At 34.6% G+C, this 26161-nt stretch overlaps 1 protein-coding gene across 3 annotated transcripts in view; it reads right to left on the bottom strand.

Annotated features, from left to right (window-relative positions):
• Positions 1-26161, bottom strand: part of PTPRQ (protein tyrosine phosphatase receptor type Q) — a 122692-nt gene that overhangs the window by 91119 nt on the left and 5412 nt on the right. For all 3 annotated transcript variants that reach the window (XM_015628111.2, XM_015628112.2, XM_015628114.1), the window contains 20 exons: positions 25781-25998; positions 24633-24819; positions 24200-24484; positions 23630-23914; positions 22784-23053; positions 21420-21680; positions 19772-19902; positions 19463-19592; positions 17845-17995; positions 17251-17357; positions 16704-16801; positions 13767-13929; positions 11848-12108; positions 10011-10171; positions 8965-9076; positions 8059-8285; positions 5800-5869; positions 3607-3806; positions 1954-2203; positions 680-808 (listed from right to left, as the gene is read on the bottom strand). In XM_015628111.2, coding sequence (XP_015483597.1) covers positions 680-808; positions 1954-2203; positions 3607-3806; positions 5800-5869; positions 8059-8285; positions 8965-9076; positions 10011-10171; positions 11848-12108; positions 13767-13929; positions 16704-16801; positions 17251-17357; positions 17845-17995; positions 19463-19592; positions 19772-19902; positions 21420-21680; positions 22784-23053; positions 23630-23914; positions 24200-24484; positions 24633-24819; positions 25781-25998 — 3696 coding nt within the window. The remainder of the gene's footprint in view (positions 1-679; positions 809-1953; positions 2204-3606; positions 3807-5799; positions 5870-8058; positions 8286-8964; positions 9077-10010; positions 10172-11847; positions 12109-13766; positions 13930-16703; positions 16802-17250; positions 17358-17844; positions 17996-19462; positions 19593-19771; positions 19903-21419; positions 21681-22783; positions 23054-23629; positions 23915-24199; positions 24485-24632; positions 24820-25780; positions 25999-26161) is intronic.

Below are 26161 nucleotides of genomic sequence, written 5' to 3'. Positions count from 1 at the left end.
TGGCTTCTTTCCAGTATGATGAACAAATGAAAAGACAATTTTTTCTGGGGAGAAGCTAACCGGGAATCAATGGACTAATGCTGGATATATGGGGAATGAAACAACCAACCAACCAAGCCACTTCAAGGATGAGCTTTTAGAGGAAGAGATTAAAAAAAAATTATCTTACTTTTCCTGTGTGGTCCCGTAAAAACATTAGAATACAGCTTATGTCTTACTGAACTACAGGCAGTTCTGTAATTTCTGCATCTATATATTTCTGAGTTTAAAAAAATTGCAAGAACATCAAAACAGACTTAAAGAGTTGATTGCATACTGCATGAGGATGAAAATTCTCCATAAATCTTTAACAGAAAGAGAAAAAAGTAAAGGTAAGATACAGAAAAATTTGGATGTATAAGCACAGCAATTCACCTGTACTTAACCTGTCATCTCCTGGGAGGCTGAGGAGAAGTTGATTTTCCCTGTTCTTAGGAATATCTAATGTGAAATCAACTGTTCCTTGTGATGGACTGACTATTCCCTTAAAATTAATCTACAAACAGTTTAAACACAATAGTAAAATAGAGACACATAACACTGCTTTTGACTATCCATTTTTGATTGGCAGGCCCAGAAGAATGTGTAAGGAAATAATCATAAAAAATCAGAAGAAATGGTAACATCAATTCTGACTTACCAGATGGTCCATACAGCTCAACTCTGTAACTGAATTTCCCTGTTACTATGGTTGGTGGATCCCACATTACTGAGAAAGACTTTGCTGTAATGTTGCTCTTGGCAAAATTCTGTGGTGGATCTTCTGGAACTTAAACAATATTGGAAAAAGTCTTTGACCATAAAATATTTTATATTAGGATGACCAAGGACCCCATATCAGACAATTCATTTTAGACATAAAAATTAAATATTCTGAAGGGAAGCCATTAAAGCATATCGTTAAAATTACTTCATTTCTGTTTTAAGACAACTCTCATAAATGGATCAAGAGTGTTGATAGTACGCAAATAATCTCTAAGAGACAAAGGTGAAAAATAAACTAAAATTAGCCCTGAAAACTTAGAAGAGAAACTGAGCAAAATTTCATCAACCCTAGACAGAGTGGCAAACTAAGACTATTGAAATTTTGTCAAAGCAATTATACTGAACATTTCTAGCATGGAATAATTTTTATTTTTTTTATCTGAACATTGCTATCTATTTTGTATGTATGAAAGAGAACCAAGCAACATCACACCATGTCAAGTAAAAGAATGATGTGCTAGCAAACAGAAAGCCAGAACAACATTCCTCTGGAAAGCCTTTTTTTTATAGCTCTGGTAACAGTGTTCCCACTACCTAAGCCATTATAGAAGTGCTGCTCATGGACCATTGATTCCGATTGAAAAACAGTGAATTGCAACAAATCAAAAATCAACTTCACCTAGTGCTTAAAGATTTCTTCAGCACTGAACAACTTTCTGCAATAGGTACAGATTGCCAACATAAGTACAGGAGTTTTCTTTATCATTGCTCATTTCTCTACAAAGGCAAAGAAGCTTAAGGTGCATTTCTATGCACACAAAACCCATACTTTTAGAATATTATGCATGACAGCTATCCCCTTCATCTTTATTTTCAATTCTTCCACCATTATTCTATTTGCAGTTCTTATATTGCCCTCTCTTTTTCATAAAATTTGATCTGTCCTGAGCATAATTTTGGTGTATTTGACTTCTAACAAAAAGTGAACTCTCACTCATTGTACATTATTAGATACATAAATATATAAACATTTTCAATTTATTCCCTCAGGTAAAATTAAGCAATCATGAAAATACAAAAGCATGATACAGATAAAGACAGATTTGGACAGAAGTATCTCGCAGCAGAAAATCAAACCTGTATTTTGAAGTTTTTCACATAAATCTGGGAACCTAGTTGCCATTTTAAAGCCGTATGTATTTAACGTACCTGATTCTGGTGTCCGGACAATGGCGCTGTCAATGTAGCCCGCTTCAGTGGTGACTGCAGAGACTTCAAAAAGATAGGTGGTGTATGGCCTGAGGTTAGTTACAACAAAGCTGATGGGTTCACTCCAAACAGAGCTCATTTGACTTGGTGCCTCTGTAACTGGTGTCACTGTAGTCTGTGAAAGAATTGTGGGTTTCCCAAAAGTAGTTGAAGGAGTGGTAGTACTCCACAGAAAAGATTCACTCTTATCCTATAAATACAAAATATGAAACACAATCAGGTGCATCTATAACCAGTAACTCTAAATACATGTAGATAAAAAAGGCAGACCATCTTTGAAAAAAATTACCCTAAATTGATTCTCCTTTTTGTACTTCAGTTTCCAAATTCAGGCAGACTGTGCTAATGCTTCCTATTAGTGACAGTGTTATAGTTTCCTGCCTTTTTCAAAGATCTCAAATCTGCCTGAATAGAAGCATCTCTCTAGAATTCATCTAACTATTCCCAGTTTCTGTTTTCAGCATTCAGTCTCCCTCTTGAAAAGAATGTTCCCTAGCACAATCCTTTTGCATCACATATGTGTGTGTGCATGTGCATACACACTACAACACACATGTATCCATGCATCTTGGATAAAACTAGACAGTTTCTTAATCCATCCTGTCAGGAGACAACTCTGAAAAATTGCTAGGCATTGTGGTGACCAATGCTCATGGTTCAGCAGGTGGCAGCCTGCCTTCTCAGTGCTGAATTAAATCAGCCTGGTGTCAGGGACCATTGCAATGCCTAAGATGATCTTCCAAATAAAACCTGAAACCAAAGTTATGATAATTTATGTCATTTAAAACCACTTTTCATTAAAGCACCAAGCTTAGGAATTTGAAAAAACATAAAAAGAAAAAGGTTCTGTTACCTTATGTTTTGACATTTGAGTAATTGCAAAATTCTGCTCAAAGTAAGAAGGATAAAAAGAAAAAATTCTAAACAAGAGAATTTTCTTCAAGAAATTCCAACAGGATACAATGGTTGCAGGTCGGAATTCAACAATAAGAACAATTCAAACTAAAACCATATTTTTGAAAATCACTCTGCTAATCATGTTTGATTTTTATTTTGATATGAGAAGTATTTAAAAAATATTGAAATGTGATACACAGAATAAAGCATATTTTTAAATGCAAAAAGCATTATCATACTACATAGAACATAAGACATTATGTTATAACAATACTATGTTATAACATTGTGTTATAACAATACTATATTTTCTGCTCTGACCAAAAAACCCCTATAACTTTTTGGGGTTTTTCTAATTGAATAGTTTGTAAAACAAAAAAATAAAAAATTGAAAGCTGAAAAACCCAGAAATTTTCTATTTCATGATTTTCTGTTAAAAATATGGCAAACTTAGCCTTTCATAATATTTTTACTTTGATTAAACTCAAATTTTCAAGCAAAAGCATTCCATTTAAACTACATTGAACAGAAAGGGTTTTCTTCATCCATTTTGTCTTGTCTTGGGACTAAGTTTGTAAGGTTTTTGGAATCTTTCTGAAAATCGAGCCTCCATATTTTTGTGTCTCAAATTTTAAATGTAAAACTATATTCTGTGGGTTAAGTCTATTTCTAATTTAAAATGTCTATAGCACTTACATTACATTCTGGTAACCTCCCAGACAGAAGGTCCTCTACTTTAACCAAGACATCTTTCACTACAATTCCACTTCTTGCATGTTTCACACTAATCTTGAAGCTAGTTATCTTTCCATTTGGTTGCCGAGGGAGAAACCAGATCAGATTTACAGCTGAAGAATTTAAGGCTTCAACTGTGAGATTCACTACTTTACCTGGAGCTTGAAGAAAAACAAACAAACAAAAGCAGTGAGATAAACTTTTCTTCTCAGCACTGAAAAACTGCAAACTCCTCTTTTTTTTTTTAATGCCATTTCTAGCTTCCAAGTTCTGAAGCAAACACATAAAAATCATTCACATACATACAGTAGCAGATATATAACCATTTTCAATCTGGTTTAAGTGAGAAATAAAATTATTTCAATCTCATATTATATATAGTAATTGTTTTGGTCAACTTAAATATATTCCTTTTAGAAGAAAATCATATACTATTCCAGAAATAGAAAATTTTTGCCCATTTTTTTTTCTGGTTAAGAGCAGCTGATAACACTCTGTTTTATTTCATTTTACTTCTGTCATCTTTTCTGCTGCACATAGATTTTTGGTAGCTTTAAGTAATTCAATTAAATTGGAATATTCACTATTATGGCATAAACGCTGCTCTTTGTATCAGTGACAGTTTCTGTCAAACCATCAGTGTTAATCACAGCACAAAGGGATGAGATGCAGCATCTAAATCAGATTTTACATGCTATTTTACATGCTGAGCTCTCCTGTGAATCAGAGCCCCGTAGCCCTGCTTGTAGTGTTGCCTACACGTGGCAGAGTCAGCAGCAGGTCCTGCAATAGCTGACTTAATACTAAGGAGAAAAGACTTTTCATATTATTTTAAAAAATAAGTCATTCCACAACTACAGATCTTCCACAGGTGAATTGTGACAGCTCCTCCAAGCCTCATACTTAGTGCTTTCAGTCCTGCTAAATCATTTCCAGATCATTCACCTCTTTTCCCCTCCTCCCAAACCACTTCATGTTTAAATAATTTTATCTTCTGGCTAACTTTCTCACTTTAAATTTCCCATCTTTACATTGAGAAAGTTGCTTGGTTTTCCTTAGCTATCAAAACAAGAATTGGAACAAAAAAATAATTAGGAAAGTAAAAGTATAAATGTTATGCCAATGACACATATCTCACCCAGAATTTGAAGAAACCTACCAATTGCATTTATAGTAAGGCATTTTAGGTTTAATAGAAATGTAGAAAAAAATTCTTCCAAAAGTAAAAAGCTTATGTTCTCATATGGAGAAATGCCAGGGCAAATGTCAAACATGAGTAAATAACAAAGCTCACAGAAGTAAGGTTTTTCACCAGCAATAATGCACAAATAGTGAAGAGCAATGATTTCACATAGATCCATGCAGCAAGCTTACTACTCCTCATATTGGGTTCATAAATTATTGCATTATTTGTGGAAAGTGATGATTTCTGCCATTAATTAAGATATCTCAGTCTGCAGTTTGCACAGAAGTAGAAAGCAGCCTAAACACAGATGGGCAGTGAGTGCCTTGGCAGCACGAGTTCTGTATTCCATCGAGGAGGAGTGTTGCGAGCTCGTCAGCCAAGGCACAGCTGCTCCTGGAGCACGGCTAAGATCACAAACACTAAATTAGTAAAGATTGTGCAAACTCAGACCATGTTTTTTTAATCTTCAAAACCACCAACTCGAATTTTCATTTCAGACTCTTTTCTTACCTTCAGAATTAGTACATAAAAATTTAATAAAATACATTCTGTGCTGAACTTCTTAGAATTATCACTAAACAAATACAGATTGGCTTAAACAGACAATGGCAGAGATGATCCCACAACAAAGTCTGTCTCCTACAACTGTTGCAGGCAACAGCAGATGGATCCACTTGATAGGTAGCTCTGCTCTGCTGTGACCTTGCTTTCTGCAAGCTTTTTCTACCTAGAAACTGGCACAGGAAAACTCCAAGAGAAACAGACTTTGTGTACAACAAACACCCCTATGGGCACACCCTAAATGCTGTTTCTAGCAAATAGAACAAGATGAACCTTTGTCACTGAGTGACAGAGTAAGAATAAGGATTTTGCTCTAAATGCATTGGAATTTGTTCAAGTATGAAATTCATATTTGAACAAATTAGTGCAGCTTTAATCAAAATAATTAACAGCTTTATTAAATTTACCACTTTCTGCAGTCTGAAAAAGGAAAGGATCACTAAACACTCCAACACCAGCACTGTTCTCAGCAGCAACCTACAGAAAAAAAAAGAAAGAATCCACATTAGAAAATCTACAGTATATACAGTTTCAGGGAGTATGAAAATCCTAAGGATAGACAGAGGTACAGCTTTTAACTTTCAAACTATGAATATACAAGTGAACATGCCCTTTATAGTTGTGTTCTATAACTTATACTAAATAAAAAAATTAAAAATTTTAAAAAATTTGTAAAATTTGTAAAAAAAAAAAAACAGAAAAAACATGTAACAGCATAAAAAATTGAAAAAAACCACACATGAATACCTACACATCAAAAGAAGATCCTTATTTTATGAGTCCCTACTTTATGCAAAAATCAACAGCAAAAATAACATCAGTAACACTCCTTTTTCTTACCACAATATGCTTAAAACATATTCTGCATTCCTATTTTACTTACTATAACTTAAAGGCGTAAAAAGGAAGATAAGTTCCCCTTAATTTCTCTGTCTCCTCTAGGTTAGCAAGAGCAGACCAACCTTCCTCAAAGCAGAAACCCAAGGAAAGCATATCTTTTTGCAGAAGGGCAATAGGTCAGTGGACTGTAGATGCACTTTATGATGGAGATACTTCAGTGCTCAAAATCATGGACAAGTCTTCCCACAGAAGAGCAATATATTGAGACTTTGGTAGAATATATGGAGATAAAGCAACAATGCCATTTGCCCTGCAATGTAGGGTTTGGTGACAATTCAACTCAGTGATGGGCCATGGCATCCAGTACTTACAAACAAGAGGAGGGAAGTCTAACTTCTTATTTTGAAAAAGAAGTAAAAGGGACAACAAAAGATAAACATGAGTAAAATTCCAACAGTGATGGGGAGAGGTGTGAGAAAGAAGCAAAGTGAAAAGTTCTCCAGCAAGGTTATAGCTGGCAATGTCAGGCAACAAAGATGTGGCAGTGGGGTTTAGGGAGCTGACAGTGCAGACTGTGGGGAAGGCAGGGTGAGAAGGGGTAGATGTGCAAAACTAAGTGTGGATCTCTGTAGAAGTGACAGCACACAGAGGGTAAAAAAGGGCAAAAGAAAACAGAAGGCCTCAGGCCAGAATGGTAAACTTGTTCTAATCATTTATTGGCACTAAACAGTGTGCTTTTCAAAACTGCAGAGACTAAACAAAAGAAAAAGGCTACAAGAGACAAACACAATAAAGGAATACAAGGTAGCATTGAAGATTTATTCTAGTATGTCACAAAGAGCCTGTGTCACTGGCTACCTCCTTCCCAAGCCACACAAACACCTCATGGCTACAGCCAACTCTACCTACTTATGCTTCACAGGGACAATGACTGAAAAATCCTTGGGCATTGATGAATTCTATGGTAATTGCAATAGCTCAGGAAATAGCCCAGGAGATCTCTAGGGGTTTGACATGCAATCAGGAAATTCTGACAGTATTTAAATTACACTGTATAAATCTTAAGCCATGTCCTCATCTAAACATTGTTTTTATTACCTCATCTGAAAGTAGATACTGTTGAATGAGCTCAGAAACAAAACTAGCACTAAGACAGACATGGAAGCTCCTACTTATGTGCAGCTTCAAGGCAACTGAATGGAATGAAGCAAATCAACACATAATTTAATTCTTGGTATTGAAAAGAGGAACCTCTACAAGGTTCTTATGAAAGAGTAAAGCAGGCAAAGAATTTCTTGGCAAATACTGCCAAGGGAGTAGCAGTTAATTTCTGTCCACATCACCTGAAGTCATCTACGGTTGAAGAGTTCAGAGATGGATCAGGAGTGCCTAATCTTAATGCAAAAAGTTCCATGTATGGAAGACATGCTTTAATGGATCTGGCTGGGATGATTTAGTAACCTACATGTAATATGCAAAGCACACCAGTCATTTGAAAGATGAAATCTCAATGAAGATAAGGAAGGATTTCAAAGTTCCTAAAAATTTTACCCTTTTCTTTTTATGTTTTACCACATAATGCCATATGTTAATCTGAATATCAGTAGAAGAAGGTACATTTCAGTGTAGGTTTGACTGGAACATTTTAAAGTAGATTTTAAAGACACTACTCAAATAAACTCAACTATCTCACTAATATATTTTGTTATTTGGGAACAGTAAATAACATGGTCCCTCAGAAAACTCTACAGGAACCTACTATCAACTCACACAATTTACAATAAATCAGAATTCAAAATACTAAGAGGCATTTGTAAAGCTTTTACCATAATTTCATAAGTTGTTCCAGGGTTAAGACTGGTGAGAAGAACTTCCAAACTATCTGGCTTGGTTGTGACCTGTGTATAACCTGCTTGCATCCATGGGCAGACTTCTTTATATTTGACAACATATGAGAGAATTCTCCCATTTGGATAGAGTGGTGTGTTCCATGACAGCAGAATCCCAGCAGAACCCACTCTTTCACCTGCAAGGAACATGGGTGGCCCAGGATCTAAAAAAAAATTTTTAAAAAATTACATATGCATACACACAAACACACACACAAGCACACACATCTAAAACAATTTTTAATTAAGATTAATGATAGTGGAGACATATTTACAGATGCTATAGAAAAATTAAATCATCTGCCAGGACAATCCCATAAAACTACTAAAAACTGATGTACTTCTGAATAAAAAGCTTTTATTTCTGGCTAGAGTCCTGTTAGAAATTATTAGATTAATTTTGGAAAGCCAGAAACATTCTTTTATAAGAATATAAAAAATGTGTTGCTCAAGATCTTTGTTAAAAAAACAGAGTTTAATGCCAATTTGACATCTGATATATTCTAGCACTCAATTAAAGTGTACTCTCTTGAAAAGCACATCTGCTTTGGCTACAATTTTTTTGGAAATAGCTCTGAATATATCTTTATGTACCACTATAGATAAATCAGAGTCTGGATATTATTACATGACACAACAGCAAATTTTTCAAAAGCTTGTAAATTCTTAAGTTCTCATAGAACACTTCAGATTCAGTATTTTTAAATGGTTGAAGAAGATGAAAAATTTTAATGACTGCTCAAAACTGATCATAATTTCTTGGACATTACTGTGCACATTAATAAACATAAGAAAGCATAGTCTTAAAAATGAACAAAATTTCATCAGTCATTTTTAACTCACTTGTCACATTTGTTGTCACTGTTCTGCTTGCAGGTGAACTATAGACTGAGGAAGAAACTGCAGAAACTGTGACACTGTATGTTGTTCCAGGAATAGTATTGGAAAAATCAGCCTGAAATAGGACATAGATTTATTTAAGCCTTTTACAAAGGCTGACAAAAATGATGCCACTCTACTCAACAAAAACCCAAAACAAACAAACAGAAAAGAACCCTACAAAACAAAGCACAAAAAACCCACAGAAAATTTTGAGCAATTCATTATAAAAATAGTTGTTTGCATCTGTTAGCTAGAATATTTTGCTGCCAACTACCCTTCATAAGATATGTTCAACATTCAATATTAAAGAACAACAAAATTAACTATTAATTTTATCCCAGAGTCCCGTAACAGTGTATCTATAGAGGTTTCTCTGTATTATCATTATCAAAGTAAATATGAAGCATTATAAAACTCCTTTTTGAAAGAATGAACAAAAAAACAACCCGAAAAACAAGTTTTTGACCCTTAAACTAACCCATCCTTTTCAGTAAACATAATTATTAACTTTTTTAGCAAGAAATTATATAAAATACCTGTATCTTTGCAGTTCCAATGAAAAACAAAAGCAAAACATCCAGAACAACCATTATTCCTGTTAATATTGTATGTTCCAGACAGCAGAATCAAAAAGTGCTCCTATATCTTTTCGATGGCTTAGTAGTGAAATGTTGCCTGCATTAATGATTTAAGCAGAGATCTTCCTGGCAAGTACACAATTAATGAGTCTGTACTACTCAATAGCTCTGCCCTTCCCTTGTTAAACTATTCATGAATCCTTGGATGACGGTCTGCTTCCTTCTAGTAGACCTTAAAAAAAAAGTTCACTACTTGTTGTTAGGTAACAAGCTGTGGATGCTGATATTTGCCCCAATCCCACCAATTTTTCATTAATACCTTTTTATTTTTGTATGGATTAAACAGCTAAGGAGGAAAGCTTGAATTCCTCATCAGCACAGCGCATAAGGAAAAGCTGGCCCTGCTAGTCCTGTAATAAAAGCACTTACTTGATACTCCCTAACTCCAAGATCTAGGATAACAACAGAAGCATGGTCAGGAACAAGATCCACATGAAATCTGTCTACAAGCCCATGTGGCAGTCTCCAATATAGTGAAAAATAATGTGATGAAACATTGAAGAATTTAAGACCTTCTGGCTTTGCAGGTTCTGGAAGACAATTGTGGAATAAAAGATATTAACTAAAATAACTCCATTTAAAATATATTAGTGGTTACAACTGAATAGAAAAGCATCCAAGAAGAGTTTACTTGTTATAGAAAGGATTAGTCTGGATATGGCAGCATGGGATCCAACATTGCTGCACCACCTCTGGGATTTGGTTGATGGCCTCCCAACTATGCTGGGATGCCCGTTCACAGAGAGCAAGCTCAAGTGTCTGCAGAGTGTCCAGTTAACAACAAAATCTCTGCACAGTCCTGGGGTTTCTGCTTTAAACTTAACACTACTGCTGACATAACTACTGCTACAGTTGAAATTCAAGATACAGCTAGGGTTTTTTCTGCAGCTAGCCACAGGATTGGCAACTCTTTAATACATTTCATGAATCTTGAATCCCAGTAATTCCATAAACTCTGGTCAGTTAAGATTCCAAAATTTGGGTAGTCTACTCCTTTTATTAAAGCCAAATTTCCATCTACTCATGTCACAACATCTCATTTTCTTCTGCTTTTAAATGCACCTTTAAATGCGTATTATTCACTCTAAACCTAGTAAAATTCTTCAGTAGGTCATAAAAATGTTGTCTACATATAAGAGTGTATTATTTGTTCGCCTGTACAATCTCTAGCCATGTTCATCTGTTTTCTTTCTACTTTGGAACTCATGTTCAGCTATCAGCTTTCCCCATGCTCATCTCTCAGAGCAAGCCCAGTCAGTGATGCTTTCTGTCTCATTTCAGATTCACCCTGGCACTCTGTCTGCCTTTCTAACATGGTTCTTCCAAATTCAGACTTCTAGTTAGTTTATCCATTAGTATCACACTGTGCAGTCTGAATAATGTATAGCTTCAACTGTGAAAGATTTCCATTCCTTTCTTATTTGCTGTAAATCTGCTAAGATTATCTATCTTTTATGAACTCCTTACACAGACTATGCAAAGTTGCAGAATTGCTTCAAACAGATTACTCCAGTTCTGCCATCAAGTAATCTGAAATATTAATAAATCTAAATATTAATTTTAGATTTTACATTCCATCTGTATTTGTCTCATAGGTATGATTTTTAATTCATGGTTTTATTTTGACACTAACAGAACAAAAAAAATATTAGTATTAGTGAAGGTGTGCAAGTTTAACTGAGAGCATAGGTTCTTCCTTTTAGTATATTCTTACAGGCCCTGAGTCCTACTGCACTTATCAGTCCTATTATTTGCATGGATCTCAACTTCCATTAATGCTGGATTTTATGTTTATGGAGGTCTCTTTGTACAGATTAATTTCTGAGTGTAGTTCAATCTAAAGCCTTAATTCTACAAACATTTCTAAGCCTGTTTAACTTCACTCACTGTAAATAAACACAACTACTGAAATAATTATAAGATAAAATTCAGCTGTGTGTAACTCTTTGCAGGATGAGATCTGAAATACTAAAAAAAGTCAAAAGAAATGTAACACAACTAAAAACATTATGTTTCTGACAGGTATCATTACATGCAGGTTGAATAGGGTTGTAAGGAATACATGCCCACAATGACAGTAAACTATTACATGGAAGATCTCTTGAAATTTATGTGTTACTCTACAAAGTGAGATGTACACAGATAAACATGCACTGCTAGGGACAGCTACCATTCAGTGGTAGAGGAAGCTGGAAACCATACAGACCTGTTACAAATTCAAGGACAGAGGAAGCTCCTTCAATATTTCCTTTCAGTCTTCTCAGTGTGAAATTATAAATGCCCCCAGCAGTCAGGTCTGTAACACTGAAGTCAGTCACTGTTCCTGGAATTCTGAACTTTTTTATAAAGGTGTTGTTTGATAAAGATGCTTTATAAGAAGTGAAGTTAGTCTTGGTTGGATTCCATGTTACAGTTGCAGAGGAAGAATTTACCATTTTTAATGTCAGAGCACATATCCTGGCAGGTTCTGTGGTAAAAATTATTGAGATTAATAAAGAAAAAAATAATTCCTAGTACTTGAAACATAATAAAATAACAGCTTTTAAAAATAAAAGGTTTTTACTTAAATTAATGTCTTGAGACTTCAAAACATCATGGAAGATGGATTATATGGATGGAATATGGATTTTTTGAATTTTAGAACTCTTTATATGGATATACAGAAAAGAGTGCCAATTTGTTGCACAGAGTAAATAAAACCTGGGGATGTACCTCCTGTGTGTATTACAAAATGTATGAGTGGAAGAAATGAAATGGAAGAAAATTTCAATTTTATCAGGTCTTCTCTAAGAGCAGTGATATTGCTCACTGGTACAACAGGATGAGAATGGAACACTTCGTAAGCAGAAGTAGAGATTTCAGTCACTCTAAAGTTTTCTAAAATACATTTTATGCCACATAATTTTAGAAAACTGGTCATCTGCTCACTTAGGGTCACAATAAATAGCACAGTCTCAGTGATTATCCCTTTTTTCCCTTTTTAAATAGTATTTCTTAATATATTATTCTTAAAATCACAAATAATTCACTAATAACGGCTCCATTAATCTGTGCAGCACAGCAGCTTGGGAGAGAAAAATGTTTCCATTCCTCCTAAAAAGTCAATCTCCCACATAATTGGTTTATCTTGCTTGAAGCTTTATGAAAAATACTAATTAATATATGCCTATTACTCAGCATGAAAAAAATCCTAAGGGTTTACCATTAAAATTATAGAGTAAACTTTCCACAACTTAGGTAAACTCAGGGCCCATCCAAAATTCTCTTGAAAATATTTACCTGAGGGAAAAAAGCATCTTGGGGGACATGATAATGTATATTCTGCTGCACATTTCATTCACAAGAGTCTGCAGGACTTGTTCTGTTTGGGTTTTTTTCAGAGATTCTTTGAATAACTAAGTGCAGACCCTCCTTTACTATTAGTTGAGTTAAGGAATTATAATCCAAACAAGCCACAGAATATCCATCAAAGAAGAGAGGAGGTCTGTGACATGCATGTGAATAAACTTGGGAGTTGATTAATTTTCTGATTACAGTTAGCTGGTCTTTATCTGCTTTGGCAGCCCAGAATTCAATATAAATCTTCTTCAAATTTATGCCACAAATAAATTTCCCTCTTTATTATGTTGCATCACAGGAACATTGGAAAATACTTGTTTTCCCAGAGACAAAAAATGAGTGCAAAGTACTGTTTTCTGGACCTTTTGAGGCTCTCTGAAGCACAATTTCTCTTACTGTCTTGAACATTCTGTGCACAGGAGAAACACCAACCTGAGACCACGGGATTGCAAGAATTTAGGAGATACAGAAACAATTGTAATCAAAACCTAAGGTAATTAGGAAAATATAGAAAGCTACTCTGGCAAGATTTTACTTTGTTAGAGCAGGAAGCTTTTCTCAAAGAACTATTTTCAGCCATGTCTAGACTCCTCAACCTCAATCCAGCGAGTTATGTACAAGGCTCCTATTTAAACAACAATCACAAGAAGAAGCACAACTTCCCTCCCAAAGGTGAAGTTTCATTTTCAACTCTGTGGTCTTTTTAATTTACTTACAAACAATGATTTAAATGTCTCTGAACATTTACTGGTTTTCAAAAAGACAATTTATAAGGTATTTCCTTACTTGTGATGACTTCTTTCTCCACAGCCACAGAGGAATCCAAGCCTTTAATTGTCCTTAACTGAAAAATGTATTCTGTCCCAGGAGTGAGATTTTTCACCACAGCTCTGCTGTCATAAATAGTTCTCGTAAGCAGCTTTTCATTATTCATCTGACAATATGAAAGCTATTAAAGCAAAAGAATTCCTTATATTAGGTTATTTAAGTTCATAAAAGTAATGCTCAGAGATTGTAACTACCCGTTAGTATAAAAATATTTAGAATACTTTCCACATTTTAAATAAAAAAAGAATCAAGGAGCTTTTTATTTATGTTCCACCAATGTGGAACTGCAGCATTTCTTAATAGCCCAGTGGTGAAAGCAATGTCTTTAATATTTAAAAGCAGATGCAGGAGGCAAAGTAAAATTGAGGCTTAGAGGTTTTTGCTCTTGCAGGAAGGGTAATAAAGTGTACTTTAATTGTTCAGCCTCACAGCTATACTGATGAACTGTACAACTAAGTAACTCTGTACCTTTCTGCCAAAAAGTCCTCAAAACAAAACAAAAAAGCAGAACATAGCAAAACAAAGAAAAAAACTCAAATGCCTAAAACCATTCAACCAGAAAATCCACCGGTGCAGCATTCAGAGCTGAGATTGTGGAAAGACTCCCAAGGAATCAGTCACTCCACTCAGCTCACTGCTATACCTTGAAAATTCATCTGTTTGGAGCCACTGCAGAGAATAAAAGGGCTGGAGATATCAAGACATTGAAATCTGGGGACTTAATTCTCAGAGCCTGTGAGAATTCCTTCTGACCTTCCAGACAATTCTAAGGTGTCAAAATAAAAACCATCCCACACCAGTTCTTTCTGTGGCCATAGAAAATGTCCCTGCAGACTGGTTCCTGTCTGCACTGGTGAGAGGCAAGGTGCACACCGTGCCTGCCCTGCAGAGGAGGGCACTGGACAAGCACCTCCAACAAACAACACATTTCTCAGGCATGGCTCTTAACACTGAGACCGGGTAGGGCTGCAGCTGCCTGCATAGTGAGTCCTGTCCTGCCACTAGTCATTTCCTGCAGCAGAAGGGGGATGCTGTACACATGGCAGTGACCTGAAAGCGCTGGGGTTAGCTGCTATTCATCTGGGGAGGAATGATCCATCTCCCCTCTGTCTATTTTACCAGCACAGTGCCTGTTTATGCAAACAAAATCTTGGAAACTGTCACCACCTTATTAGAATTACAGCACTGCAAGATGCTAGAAGCAAAGCTATAGATTAAAGATTTACATCTAGTATAAAGAAGTTAGGAAAGTACCTTTTGTGCACTCTTGGCTTTACAAACTATATTGCATAGAAAGTTGGTGAGCAGGGATGATTAATTTTAAATGATTAGTAAAATGATCCCCTTTCTGCAGGTGCACCTTACTAAGCAACCAGTCTACGAAAGCCTTTCTCATTAAAGATTTAAGAATAAGCTCATTTATACAGACAAAGCATTGTCTAATGTGGCTGCTTGCTCTATGAGATGCTGAACTATAATACTGTGACATAAAGATCAATATTACAGATGACAATTATTTTCCACGGGGTGGCAAAAATAGCATTATCATATTCAAAAGTGTATCTGAACTGGTTCAAAACATGAGCAAGATAATTAAATTTAATTTTAAAATTTACAAATATGCTTCAGGCTGCACCAGCAAATAGTGTGAGAGGTTAACTGACTGCTCTTATCCACTGAGATCAAGGCAGCTTTACACTAATGAAGAGAGAAGAAATGTCAAGGAACTATCCTAAGGATACTCAGATTTCAGGTTTAGGTAAGGATATAATTGAAGCCATGGGAGAGCAGAAGGGAAGGAATTGTGCTCTGTAATTTTGAGGTGAAAAACGTATGGATCATTAAAACAAAGTACTTTGACTCATGGTAGTGTTATGCACCAAAGAATATCCCATTCAGGTAAGTTAATTGTGAAAGATCATATCTAGAAATCCTTATTGATTCAAGTGACGTGGTAAAACAGCAGTGTGCTAAGTTTTATTGACCACGTGTTGATACAGTGGCTACAAAATGCTGAAGATAATACAAGACAAACTGGAAAAGCCAGGATACAAAAGAGAGACTGGCTGCATGTCATAGTAAAACATCACTCATGCTATTTAAATGCTGTTGTGGAACATTTTTGACAGAGAACTGAAATAAAAAATATGAGAAATTGAAAAAATTGAAGTTTATAAAATCACAAAAGGTATGGGTATGGTACAAAGGGAAATACTAACTATTTTTAATACATCAAGAACCTAAAGAATAACAATAAAATAAAGAAGTGTAATTTTTTTAACCAGGGTATAACAAAATTTTGAATTATAAATAACAAAAAAAAAATCCCAACAGGAATAGCCCCTGTTTTTCTTTATGTATATCCAAGTTCACTCAGGAAATCCCTAAACTACTTACTGCCCATGGACAGAAGGATAGGGCAGGTATCCAAGATTTGCAGTTTTGTCTAATAAATTGCTATGTTTAAAAAAAAACAAACCCTACAATTATACTGTAGCTTTCTAAACAAAACATTTACATTCTTCTGTAAGGAAGGTATGCTTTATTTTTTACTTCCATTAAGTTAATTTGCATAACAAATTTAAAAAGCTAAGAAAATAAATATTACATTGTAGTTACATTCAGCCCTTGACCTGTGATCTTTTTTATTTCACACTAGTTGAAAAATCAATTTTTGAGAACCATTAAAAGTATAACTTTAATTTTTTTTAAATTGTTATGTAATAGGAAGTGCATATTTAGCTGATCTTTTCCAATAGCAGTATTTCTTTCCAATACTTATATGGGCTATAAAAATAAATACTTATTACTGGGTTTGCAGCCCATACAGAATGATAATTTAATTGAGAAATTACAAAATAAATTTGTATTGGTTTCTTCCCATTCTCATCTCACCTGAAACATATCAAATCCTCCTCTCGGTAGTTTCCAAGAAAAATAGACTGTATTCTCTTCTTGTCCAAACACTTGTAAATCTGATGGTGGATCAGGATCTGAGGACGTAAAATTTAGATTTCAATAATCGATATTTATTTTAAGGAAATCGACATCTACAGAACACATAGCTTTAATTGATTACATAGTTACATCTAGAAAGATATTTCATTTTGTACTTAAAAAGAATTTCAAATAAATGAATATCACTTCTAATATTGGAAACAGAATCAGAAATAAAGTCAACCTTTGTCAATTTTTATGGGAAATTTTTATCATCCTAACACTACTGCTGATTCCAGCAAAAAATCCACCCAATGGAGTGGAAAGTTTTCATTTTAAAAGCTTTTATGTACTTAGCAACTTTCAAAGATGTTTAGATTGAAAAGAAAAACTTAAAAGCATCCATTCAGTCATTGTTAAGATTCATGGATTTAAGGAATAGTTTTTCTTAGAGAACACCTTAATTATCTGAAACCACAAAAAGTCATTAATAAACTGAACCTACAGGTGCTAATCTTGATGACAGTAGGGCGACTTCTCTTTAATCCATTGGTTGTCACAATATTGATTAAGAAATCAGTGCCTGGCAGAAGATGCTCAAATTTGTGCATTCTACAAAGATTAAAAGAAGAGATGATGTCCTTTGCCATTCTAAAAAAGTATATATGCTCATATGATAATTATTTACAGTTTTATAGATATTATTCATGATGTGTGTAAACATATTTATATCTTGTGAGTCAAAAAATATTTTAGTTCTATAAAATCTTAAATAGGGTGCATTATACTGTGGTTCACAACAAGTTCCAGTACTAGAAAGTTTTAAACTATTGATGTAAATATCCAGAGTGGCACACAGGTTCTACTGGTGCTCACCCCAGTGTGGTGTTTTGTTTTCTTTGCATAAACACATCATATGAGAATTGCAATTTGATATAAAAATGCACTTCTTAAAATACATGGGCATAGTAATGTATATCAACTAAACCATCAAATACATATAGCATATAGATAACAGCACAGGCTATTTATTTTAAATATCCAGGGAAACAGTTGCTTTGAGTTCATGTCAGTTATTCTTCTAATGTAATCCTCTTACCTCACACCAGCAGGTAACATTTTTTTCTCACTGAAGACCTTACTGTTTATTGCAAGAACATATCCATCAAACATACTTTGTGCTGGTGGCCAGGTAACAGTTATTGATTCAGAGTCTCTGCTACCATTCAGATATTTGACTGCACTTGGTACTGTGTGACAATAAAACAAAATGCATTGATTCAAAAATATATTTTAAACATATTTCTTTATGACAGGACTCTCATCATCAGAATGCAATAAGAACTCCACACAAATGATGTCATGTTCTTCCTTATCTCAAGGACATACAGACTGCTACCACTGCAGAAACATGTAGTGACTTCTGCTGTCCAGGAAATCCAGAGCCAAGCTGTTTGCTGTTCTGTAATGCTGCTTAGTGCAGTTCTGACACCACTGATGTGGACTTCCTCAAAAATGGACAATTTCTCAAGAAAGGAAATGTCAGTATAAGAGGTAACATACTGTGCAGATACCTAAGTTCCAACTAGCACAGTATCTTTTATTCAACAGTGGCCAAAAGGATATGTCTGCAGAAAAAGCAAGAATTGCATAGTGATAATTTCTTTCAGTAGTCCCTCAGACTGCAGTTTGCAGCCCAAGGATTCCATGAACCAAAGGTGATTTCTATTTTCTATGTAGTAAATCTCAGCAGATTTTTCTTTTATTAATGTCTTTGGTCTCCACACGAACTTATGATCACAATCATCAAACAAAACACCTTGTGGAAGGAAGTTCTGCAATTTGTCTACAAATTTAGTAAACAACCATTTGCTTTTGCTTCTTTTCTACTTTCTGTTTTCTAATTTCAAGTCCTTAGTTCTGGAAAAGAAAATGTCAGAGAATCATGATTTACTTGCTCCATAATTGCCTCTCCATGATTTGTTCTCTCACAAATGATTTCACATCGTTCCTTTATCAGTTTTAACTCAGTGGTTCCTTAAACGCAGAACATTATATATCTTTGATCACATATGCTGAGCCTTTTTAATCACATCTACTATGCTTGATTTTTTCACATTAGTGACCTTTTAGAGGAAACTATGCCAGATCTAATAGCCTGAGAGGCTGTGTCAACCAGCTAGAAATACTAGAATAGAGGAGTACTACACTACTGAGAGTCAAATGTCCTAACCTAAAGTAAAACTAAATGTAGTAAAGCCCAAATTTACTTGTGATGTAAGGGGATGCCAATGAGTAAACATGATAAAACTAATTTAGTTCTGGCAATCCAAGTGTGTTCAAAGTCATAGATGAAGAGGAAAAATTAAAGCATTAAAGAAAAATATAAGAAAAAGAAATGTTTTCTCTGATATTGGTAGCCAGACACTATGCAAGTATCAGTTGCTGGACTGTAGAGCTGCTTGAATCAACAAGAAGTTAACATTGGTATCTCATTGCACAGAGGAGCTATATTGAAATTCTTAATGGTCCTTTGCAGTCAAAGAATAAGAAAAAAATCACAATGAAAGAGACAATGAAATCACAATGAAAGGAGAAAATTACTAATATGGTTGAATTACTGTTCTTTGTTTGAGACAAAAATAAAATTTAAGAAGAAAGCAAGAGATATGGATGGAGTAAAACAAACACTGAATTTGACAACATTGTGGTCTTACCTGTCTCTATTTCTTTTGTCACAAAAATACTGTCTTTGAAACCTTCCTTCTCTGTTCTAATTGCAAAACTGTACAGCTTACCAGGACTAAGGTTGGAAAACATTGCTGTTTCTTGCTTGACCTTCTGGACCTAGGAAACCCAAATACAGCTTTCACAGAACTGCTTACAAAATTCATTTATCGTTTATAAACCCCACATCCAACTATTTTAATGGGAAATAAAGCTTCTCATTCAGCCTCTGACTACTTAGTAGGAGACTGAAAAATATCTGCAGTGCATATTCAGAGGTGGTGCCCTACACAGCATACCTTGAAAGCACTTTCACAATTAGTACAGGTAACCTCGTACTGCTCAAAATCTCCATCAGCGCGGTCCCAAGAGAGCTGTATGGAAGTGTCAGTCACGTCACCCTCTCGTACCTTCAGGGGAGCTGCCAGACCTACAGATGAACATAAAACACCTCTCTGATCAATCCCAGGCATTGGTCAAACTAACACTTTTCATACCTCCTGGGGAGACATAAAAGTGAAGATAATCAGTAACAGACTACCAGAGGGCAAAATCCGATCTCAGGTGTGCAGACACATAGCAATTCCAAAGTAGAGAGGGAAAAAAAGAGAGGGAGAAAAAAGATATAGTAATGCCATTATTTAAGAAAAATTTCTTGTGTTTCTGTCTTAAAATTACATGAGGTTGAAATTACATTTTTCCCTGAGGACAGAGCTGACACCCCTAGGTGGGAAAGTTATCCAAGATGAAGTTAATCCCTCCAACAGAACCACCACAGTGGTGCTAAATGTGCACCTAAACTTTGTCAAAAGGCTCAGGAAAACTGGGTAGATAAGGCTAGACAAATACACTTTATCCCTTACTGGTATAGTGTTGTTAGGTACAATTCAGATCATATCACAGGAGAATTTCTGCTCTTCTCTACATCTCTTTCATCCCCATCACAGCCATTTCTGTCTGGAATATACCGGAATTTGCACTTCTTCTGAGGAAAAATGTACAAACTACACATGTGAGGCATCAGGATTTTTATTTCTTCCAAATATTTGAGGCCCCAGGAGAGTCAGAATAAGACTAGGTTTTGTAAGGGAGTTCCCCACTAAATCTAGGAAATGCTGGCAGAAGATTGATTACACCCTAATAATAGGTTTATTAAATAGTTTAATTAAAACTATTTTTTAAGAAATATTAGCTTTCAAGGCTTGCTTTATTTGGGGATGATTTTTTCTGTCTTGCTCTAGTTCACCTCTTCTTTTTTCCTTACATCTTTAGATCCTATCTTTTCTTTTTATGATATTTGTATTCTGAAAAAAACAGAGCAGAAAAGATTTCAAAGGAAAATGATAAAATTGGAAAAAAAAAACCTCATGGAAGTATAAATACTATAAAAAATAGGAAAGTAAAGACACAAAATTTCAGCAGGTATTTTTAAAATAATTTTTAAGTTTCTATTAAAATTCTGTTTTTAAAGGCCTTGAATGAAGGTGTCCCATCCACTACAAGTCTTTTTATGTCTTTGTGAATTAATTTATTACCTTGGAGAACCTTAACACTTTTATTATTTGCTTAAAGATACACCAGGAAGAATAAACTTATTGATAAGAATAAACTCCATTGATACTCATCTACCTGTTTAAAATAAATGGTCATAATGTCTCCCACAAGGACAATAATTTAATACAGCCTAAATTCCTGAAATGCTTGTTAAACATTTTATACACAATATTAAAAACACAATTTAACAAGTTTAGAAATTAAAAGGGATTCTTATAGTCTTGTTTAAAAACCAGCTAGTGTTAGTACAACTGCAAATTGCTTACATAAATATATCAAGAAGATTTTTGAATAGTATGTTTTTCCTATTCCATTTAAATAAAAATAAAGTTAAAAAGTTTCAAAAATCAAGAATTTATATAGTGCAATTTTATAAGAACTTAAAATACTCACATGTTTTTACACCAGCTATATGGTAAAAGGAGCTCAGCATTTTCCCACTTTTTGTGGAGACACGGAAATCATATTCTCTTCCTGCAGTAAGGTTTTCAATTGTTATTTTACCATCACTTTTTAAAGTGAATGTTGCATTAGGTCCTTCTTTACTTGTAACATATATGCCATCAAATACTCCGATATCGGGCACACGAACAAACAGTACCACAGCATTGCTATAGAGCGCATAAGGAACTACAATTTGAACAGGCTTGGGCTCTAGAAGAAAAAAAAATGCCACACATTAAGCCAGTTGAAAATAAATTAAGTGAAAATCACATAATGTGCCTGAAGCAACTGCCCTGAGAAATGCTCTTGCCAAGCACAAATTAACAGCTAGCATAGCAAGTCATTGCTCAGAAACAATAAACAACCTGAGCTTTTAACTGGAATTTCCTTCTCAACCAGAACTGCACCAAGAAGGTAAGCAGGGTAACTGGAAAATTATACAGAGGTGTAGATGAGATAACCATGGAGAATGAGATGCATTTGATGGATACAACATTGACATGTTTAGTGTTCTTGCCTTACAGTTAGCTCTGACAGCTGTGAAATATCCCATCTACAATTTTGTCATCTGTGTCATGAATGAGGTATTAAATATAATCCTATATAAAAAATTCTGGAAAAGACTTAAGACTGTCACCCTCCAAAATACTGTGATCATTTAGAAAGAAATGACACTGCAGCATTTCATAAATCTATAACCTGACAGCTGCAGCCTTTATATGTTATATGTATAAGTGAATCCTGCCCATTCCTTTCACATATGGAAAAAATATATACAACACCAAAAGCATTTCAAGATTTTGCTAAACTAAGACCCTTCAATAAACCCTTAGCTATCAATGGGAAAGATGCTTCAACAAACAATGCGAAGCTTTTATATTCAGCTATTATTTCTTCTAATCCTTTCCTAGCAGCCTCTCAATAATTGTAGGGCAATTTTTTCTCACAGTTCTCAGTACAACTAATATATCTTCAAAAAGCAATAATCTATTTCAACCATTTTGATATTTTCCCATTTCAATGCAAATCAAAGATTCACCCAGCTTCTTCTGCCAGTGGGAACAGGATTTCCAGCTGTGGTCCCCATCACAGTTGTCACTAGTACCAGTATGTTTTCCAAGGCTTCACTGCTCTGCAAAAATTGTTAACTTTGCTGTTAACAATTAGGATTGGATCTCTACATTTCCTATTTAAGTTTTGACCCTTGGCTATTTAATAAATTGACTTGATTGACAAAATTAATGAGGTGATAGCAACAACAGTGAGACTGAGTGTATTATAGTCTGTCATTTCCACCATAAATAATGGCTTACTTAAAGTGCATCGAATGGTCTTCAGCTCGCTCATAGTTCCATTTTTCACACTTGCCACTGCTATTTCATAAGCCATTCCAGGAGTTAGGTCATCAAGCTTTAATTCCTCTTTATTACTTAATAAAAACTTTTTAGTTTTGCCAATGTCTGCATTAGGTTTCACTTGAATGTAGGATTCCTGACACTCTTGTGGCAGCTTCCAGTGAAGGATTACACTCTCTTCTTCTACATCCTCAGGGTGAATATAAACAGCTGTAGGTGGACTGACAGCTAGATCAAACAAAAAGATGTCAGTATAGAACCATACATCAAACTTACTATCACTTTACAGTTTACAATAATGTATCTTGGTTTGCTTTTTTCTTCAAAAATGCCATGATCTTAAACCTACTGATTAATTTAATTATTTCTTAAAATAATTCTCAGGCAACTACCTATTACAGGCAGATTCTGTTTTGTCATAGCAAGTAAGGACTCATTTTGCAAGTATAATCCATTCTACTGGATATATATGGAGTAAAAAGATGACACAGTCTGCCCTAAAAAAAAATTGAGAAATCGTGGTAATATTTTAAGTTTTCTAAAATTAGAGATACAAACTATAAATCAGAATTTATTAAGCAGAATGTTGCTTCTTTAGTTCATACTAATATGCTGCAAACAGGAAAAGGAATGAATAAATAAATAAATAAATAAATAAATTGGTGCTTTCAAAATTTTGGAAGATTCTGAAGAGTATCCCAACAACCACAATCTGAAATGGCTTTAAAAATACATTTTATGTCTTGTATTTTCAATTTAAACTCTGTTCAGTGAAATAAAAGAAATAGAAAATGGATACATCACCTGTTGTGATTAATATAGGCTTCTCATGGCAGCTTAGAGTTCCCTTCTCTGCTACATTCTGTAAATATAACTGATACTGATGATAAGGTTTTACATTTCCTAGGACTGTTGAAGTCTTGCTTTTTTCAACTGGTAACTGTTCCCAGATGTTGGTTTCAGTATCCAATATGTTGAGCAGGTAGTAATGAAAAGAAACACTGGATGAATGCTGTGGAGGGTTCCATTTTAAATGTATTTCTGCAGATGAAACATATGTAGCCTCTAACTTCTGAGGATGCAAGGGCCCTGTTGGAGAAGATTAAGAACAGTTTCTCCTGCCTTTCATCAGTAACTGTGGGGTGTTTTGTTGTGTCTTTTTGTTTGTTTGTTTGCTTGTTTGTTTTAAATAGAGCCTGAAAACCTAACAATGCACAATTACATACAGGCTAAATACTATTAGAGCAAATCCAACAAAGCCACCTTCACAGTGTATTAGTGAATACTGATAAACAGAGAATACAGGAAACAGTGCAATTATAGGGAAAATATAAATTTATCTGGTTATTACTGCTATTTATTTTTGTAACTTACTTGTTTCTACCTTCAGAATTGGACTTAAGCTAGTCTGTGCTCCTTCTGGGTTCCTTGCTGCTAATAAGAAACTATAGTGAAGGCCTGGAGACAGCTGCCCAATTTTTGTTTGAGTTGTATTCACAGGCAAGTTCAGAATGTATGGTTTCCACCCATCAAAATAGTACTTAAGTATAAGTGCAAAGCCTGACTTAAGCCACATGTCCATGCTGCTCCACACAAATACAGCTTCAGTTGTCTTGACATCACGGACATCAAACATGAAGTTTTCTGGTACCCAAGGTACTGAAAAAGAACAGCAAAAATAAAACAAAACAAAAAAAATTGAAAATCATTAAAACTCTTTAATTTTTGTATTTGTATCTTTAAATATAAATGTAATCAGGGCAAGGCTTTTAAGAATAAATGCAAAAGATATAAAAAATATACTTACATTCATATTCACAAATATATGGTAGCTGTACATAGCAGAAAAATCCTGTGAAGAAATAGTCTGGACCAGTAGGATCTCTCTGAAGGGCATAGCAGTCAGTTTGATTTTCTGGTATCATTGACAGAGATGAGATACTGTATTTTAGAAGATAAGGAGATCCATCTGTCCACAAGAGCTGACCTTCATCCTAGATAAAAAAAAAAAAAAAAATTAAATAAAAACCCAGATAATTTTGGATTATATTTATAAATTAGTAAGGTTTCCCGCATTGCAAGTGTATTCCTAAATATCCAAAAATGTATGTACTTCATTTATACATGTCGATTATATAGGTATAGTTTTAATAAAGGCTTCAATCTAAAATTCCATCCCTTCTATTACAAAAGATTACAAGATAAAAGTATAACATAGCTTATATATATGGCTTATATTATAATATATCATAAACCATATGAGTATGTTTCATTATTACAAACAAGACTTTAAAAACCATTATTAATCAAATAACTGAATAATCTTGTATGGATGATTTTTTAAAAAGACTATTCACTTAAAAAATTACTCAGTCAAAAATACTCATAAATTGAGTCTGAAAACAAAAATATTTAGCGAAAAAAACCCTATAGATTCACACTCAGATGAGGAAATGTTTTTATATCCCAAATACAAGAAACAGGCAATATTTTACAAGAAACACCTTGCTCCATCTATACTGAACAGACCTCACTAAGCTCAACTCTCAGCATTTCAGACCTGCATCAAAAGCCAACCCCAGATTTCGAAAGCCATAGTAACAAGTGTGTAGACTGAGATTTAAAATCTGGTTATACTGCACCACCTACAGGCAAAATAGTGTCCTCCAGAAATAACACACACACACACACACACACACACACACACAGAGAGACACAAAAAATTACAGGTTAAGTATGCACTAACTGGGTTTTTTTTCCCCCCCGACCTTCTAAATATTTTCAGTATTTCTAAATAGAAAGAAACAATGATTTTTTTTGTCTAATTACTAATAACTATAGGAAAAAATAACCAAGGTACTGTTTAGCAATTTTTATTCCAAAGGATTTGCTCCTCTATTTAAAAATTCTCCTGCTTCCATATCTGTAATAACAAAGATGCTAAAATATACTGACCTTTAGGTCATTAAGACCTGTCCATAACATGATGATTCGACTAATTTTCTGGAGATATGACAACACAAACCCATGCTCTTCTTCACTCCCTATGTCAAGAAGATGTGCTCCTGGTGAAGAGGTTTGACAGGTTTGTTGTGCCACCTTCCATGGCTTGCTCTCCTCGCCCATTCGGTAGCAGCTGCTCTGGAACGCCACCCACCCTGGGGAACAGGCACCTGTAACAGGGGAACAAGGACAGGATCTTAGAGATATCCTGTTACTTTTATCCTGATTTTAAAGATATGTGTTACTCATGGCAGTGGTGCTGATTTCTTATAATTACACAGACATTCTGAGGACAATTGCATTTAAACAAGTCATTATTTCAACCCCCCAAAA

Source organism: Parus major, chromosome 1A (assembly GCF_001522545.3).
Source record: "Parus major isolate Abel chromosome 1A, Parus_major1.1, whole genome shotgun sequence".
Taxonomy (NCBI): Eukaryota; Metazoa; Chordata; class Aves; order Passeriformes; family Paridae; genus Parus; species Parus major.
Note: the sequence above shows the minus strand (reverse complement) of the source record. Positions and strands in the feature narration are given on the sequence as shown.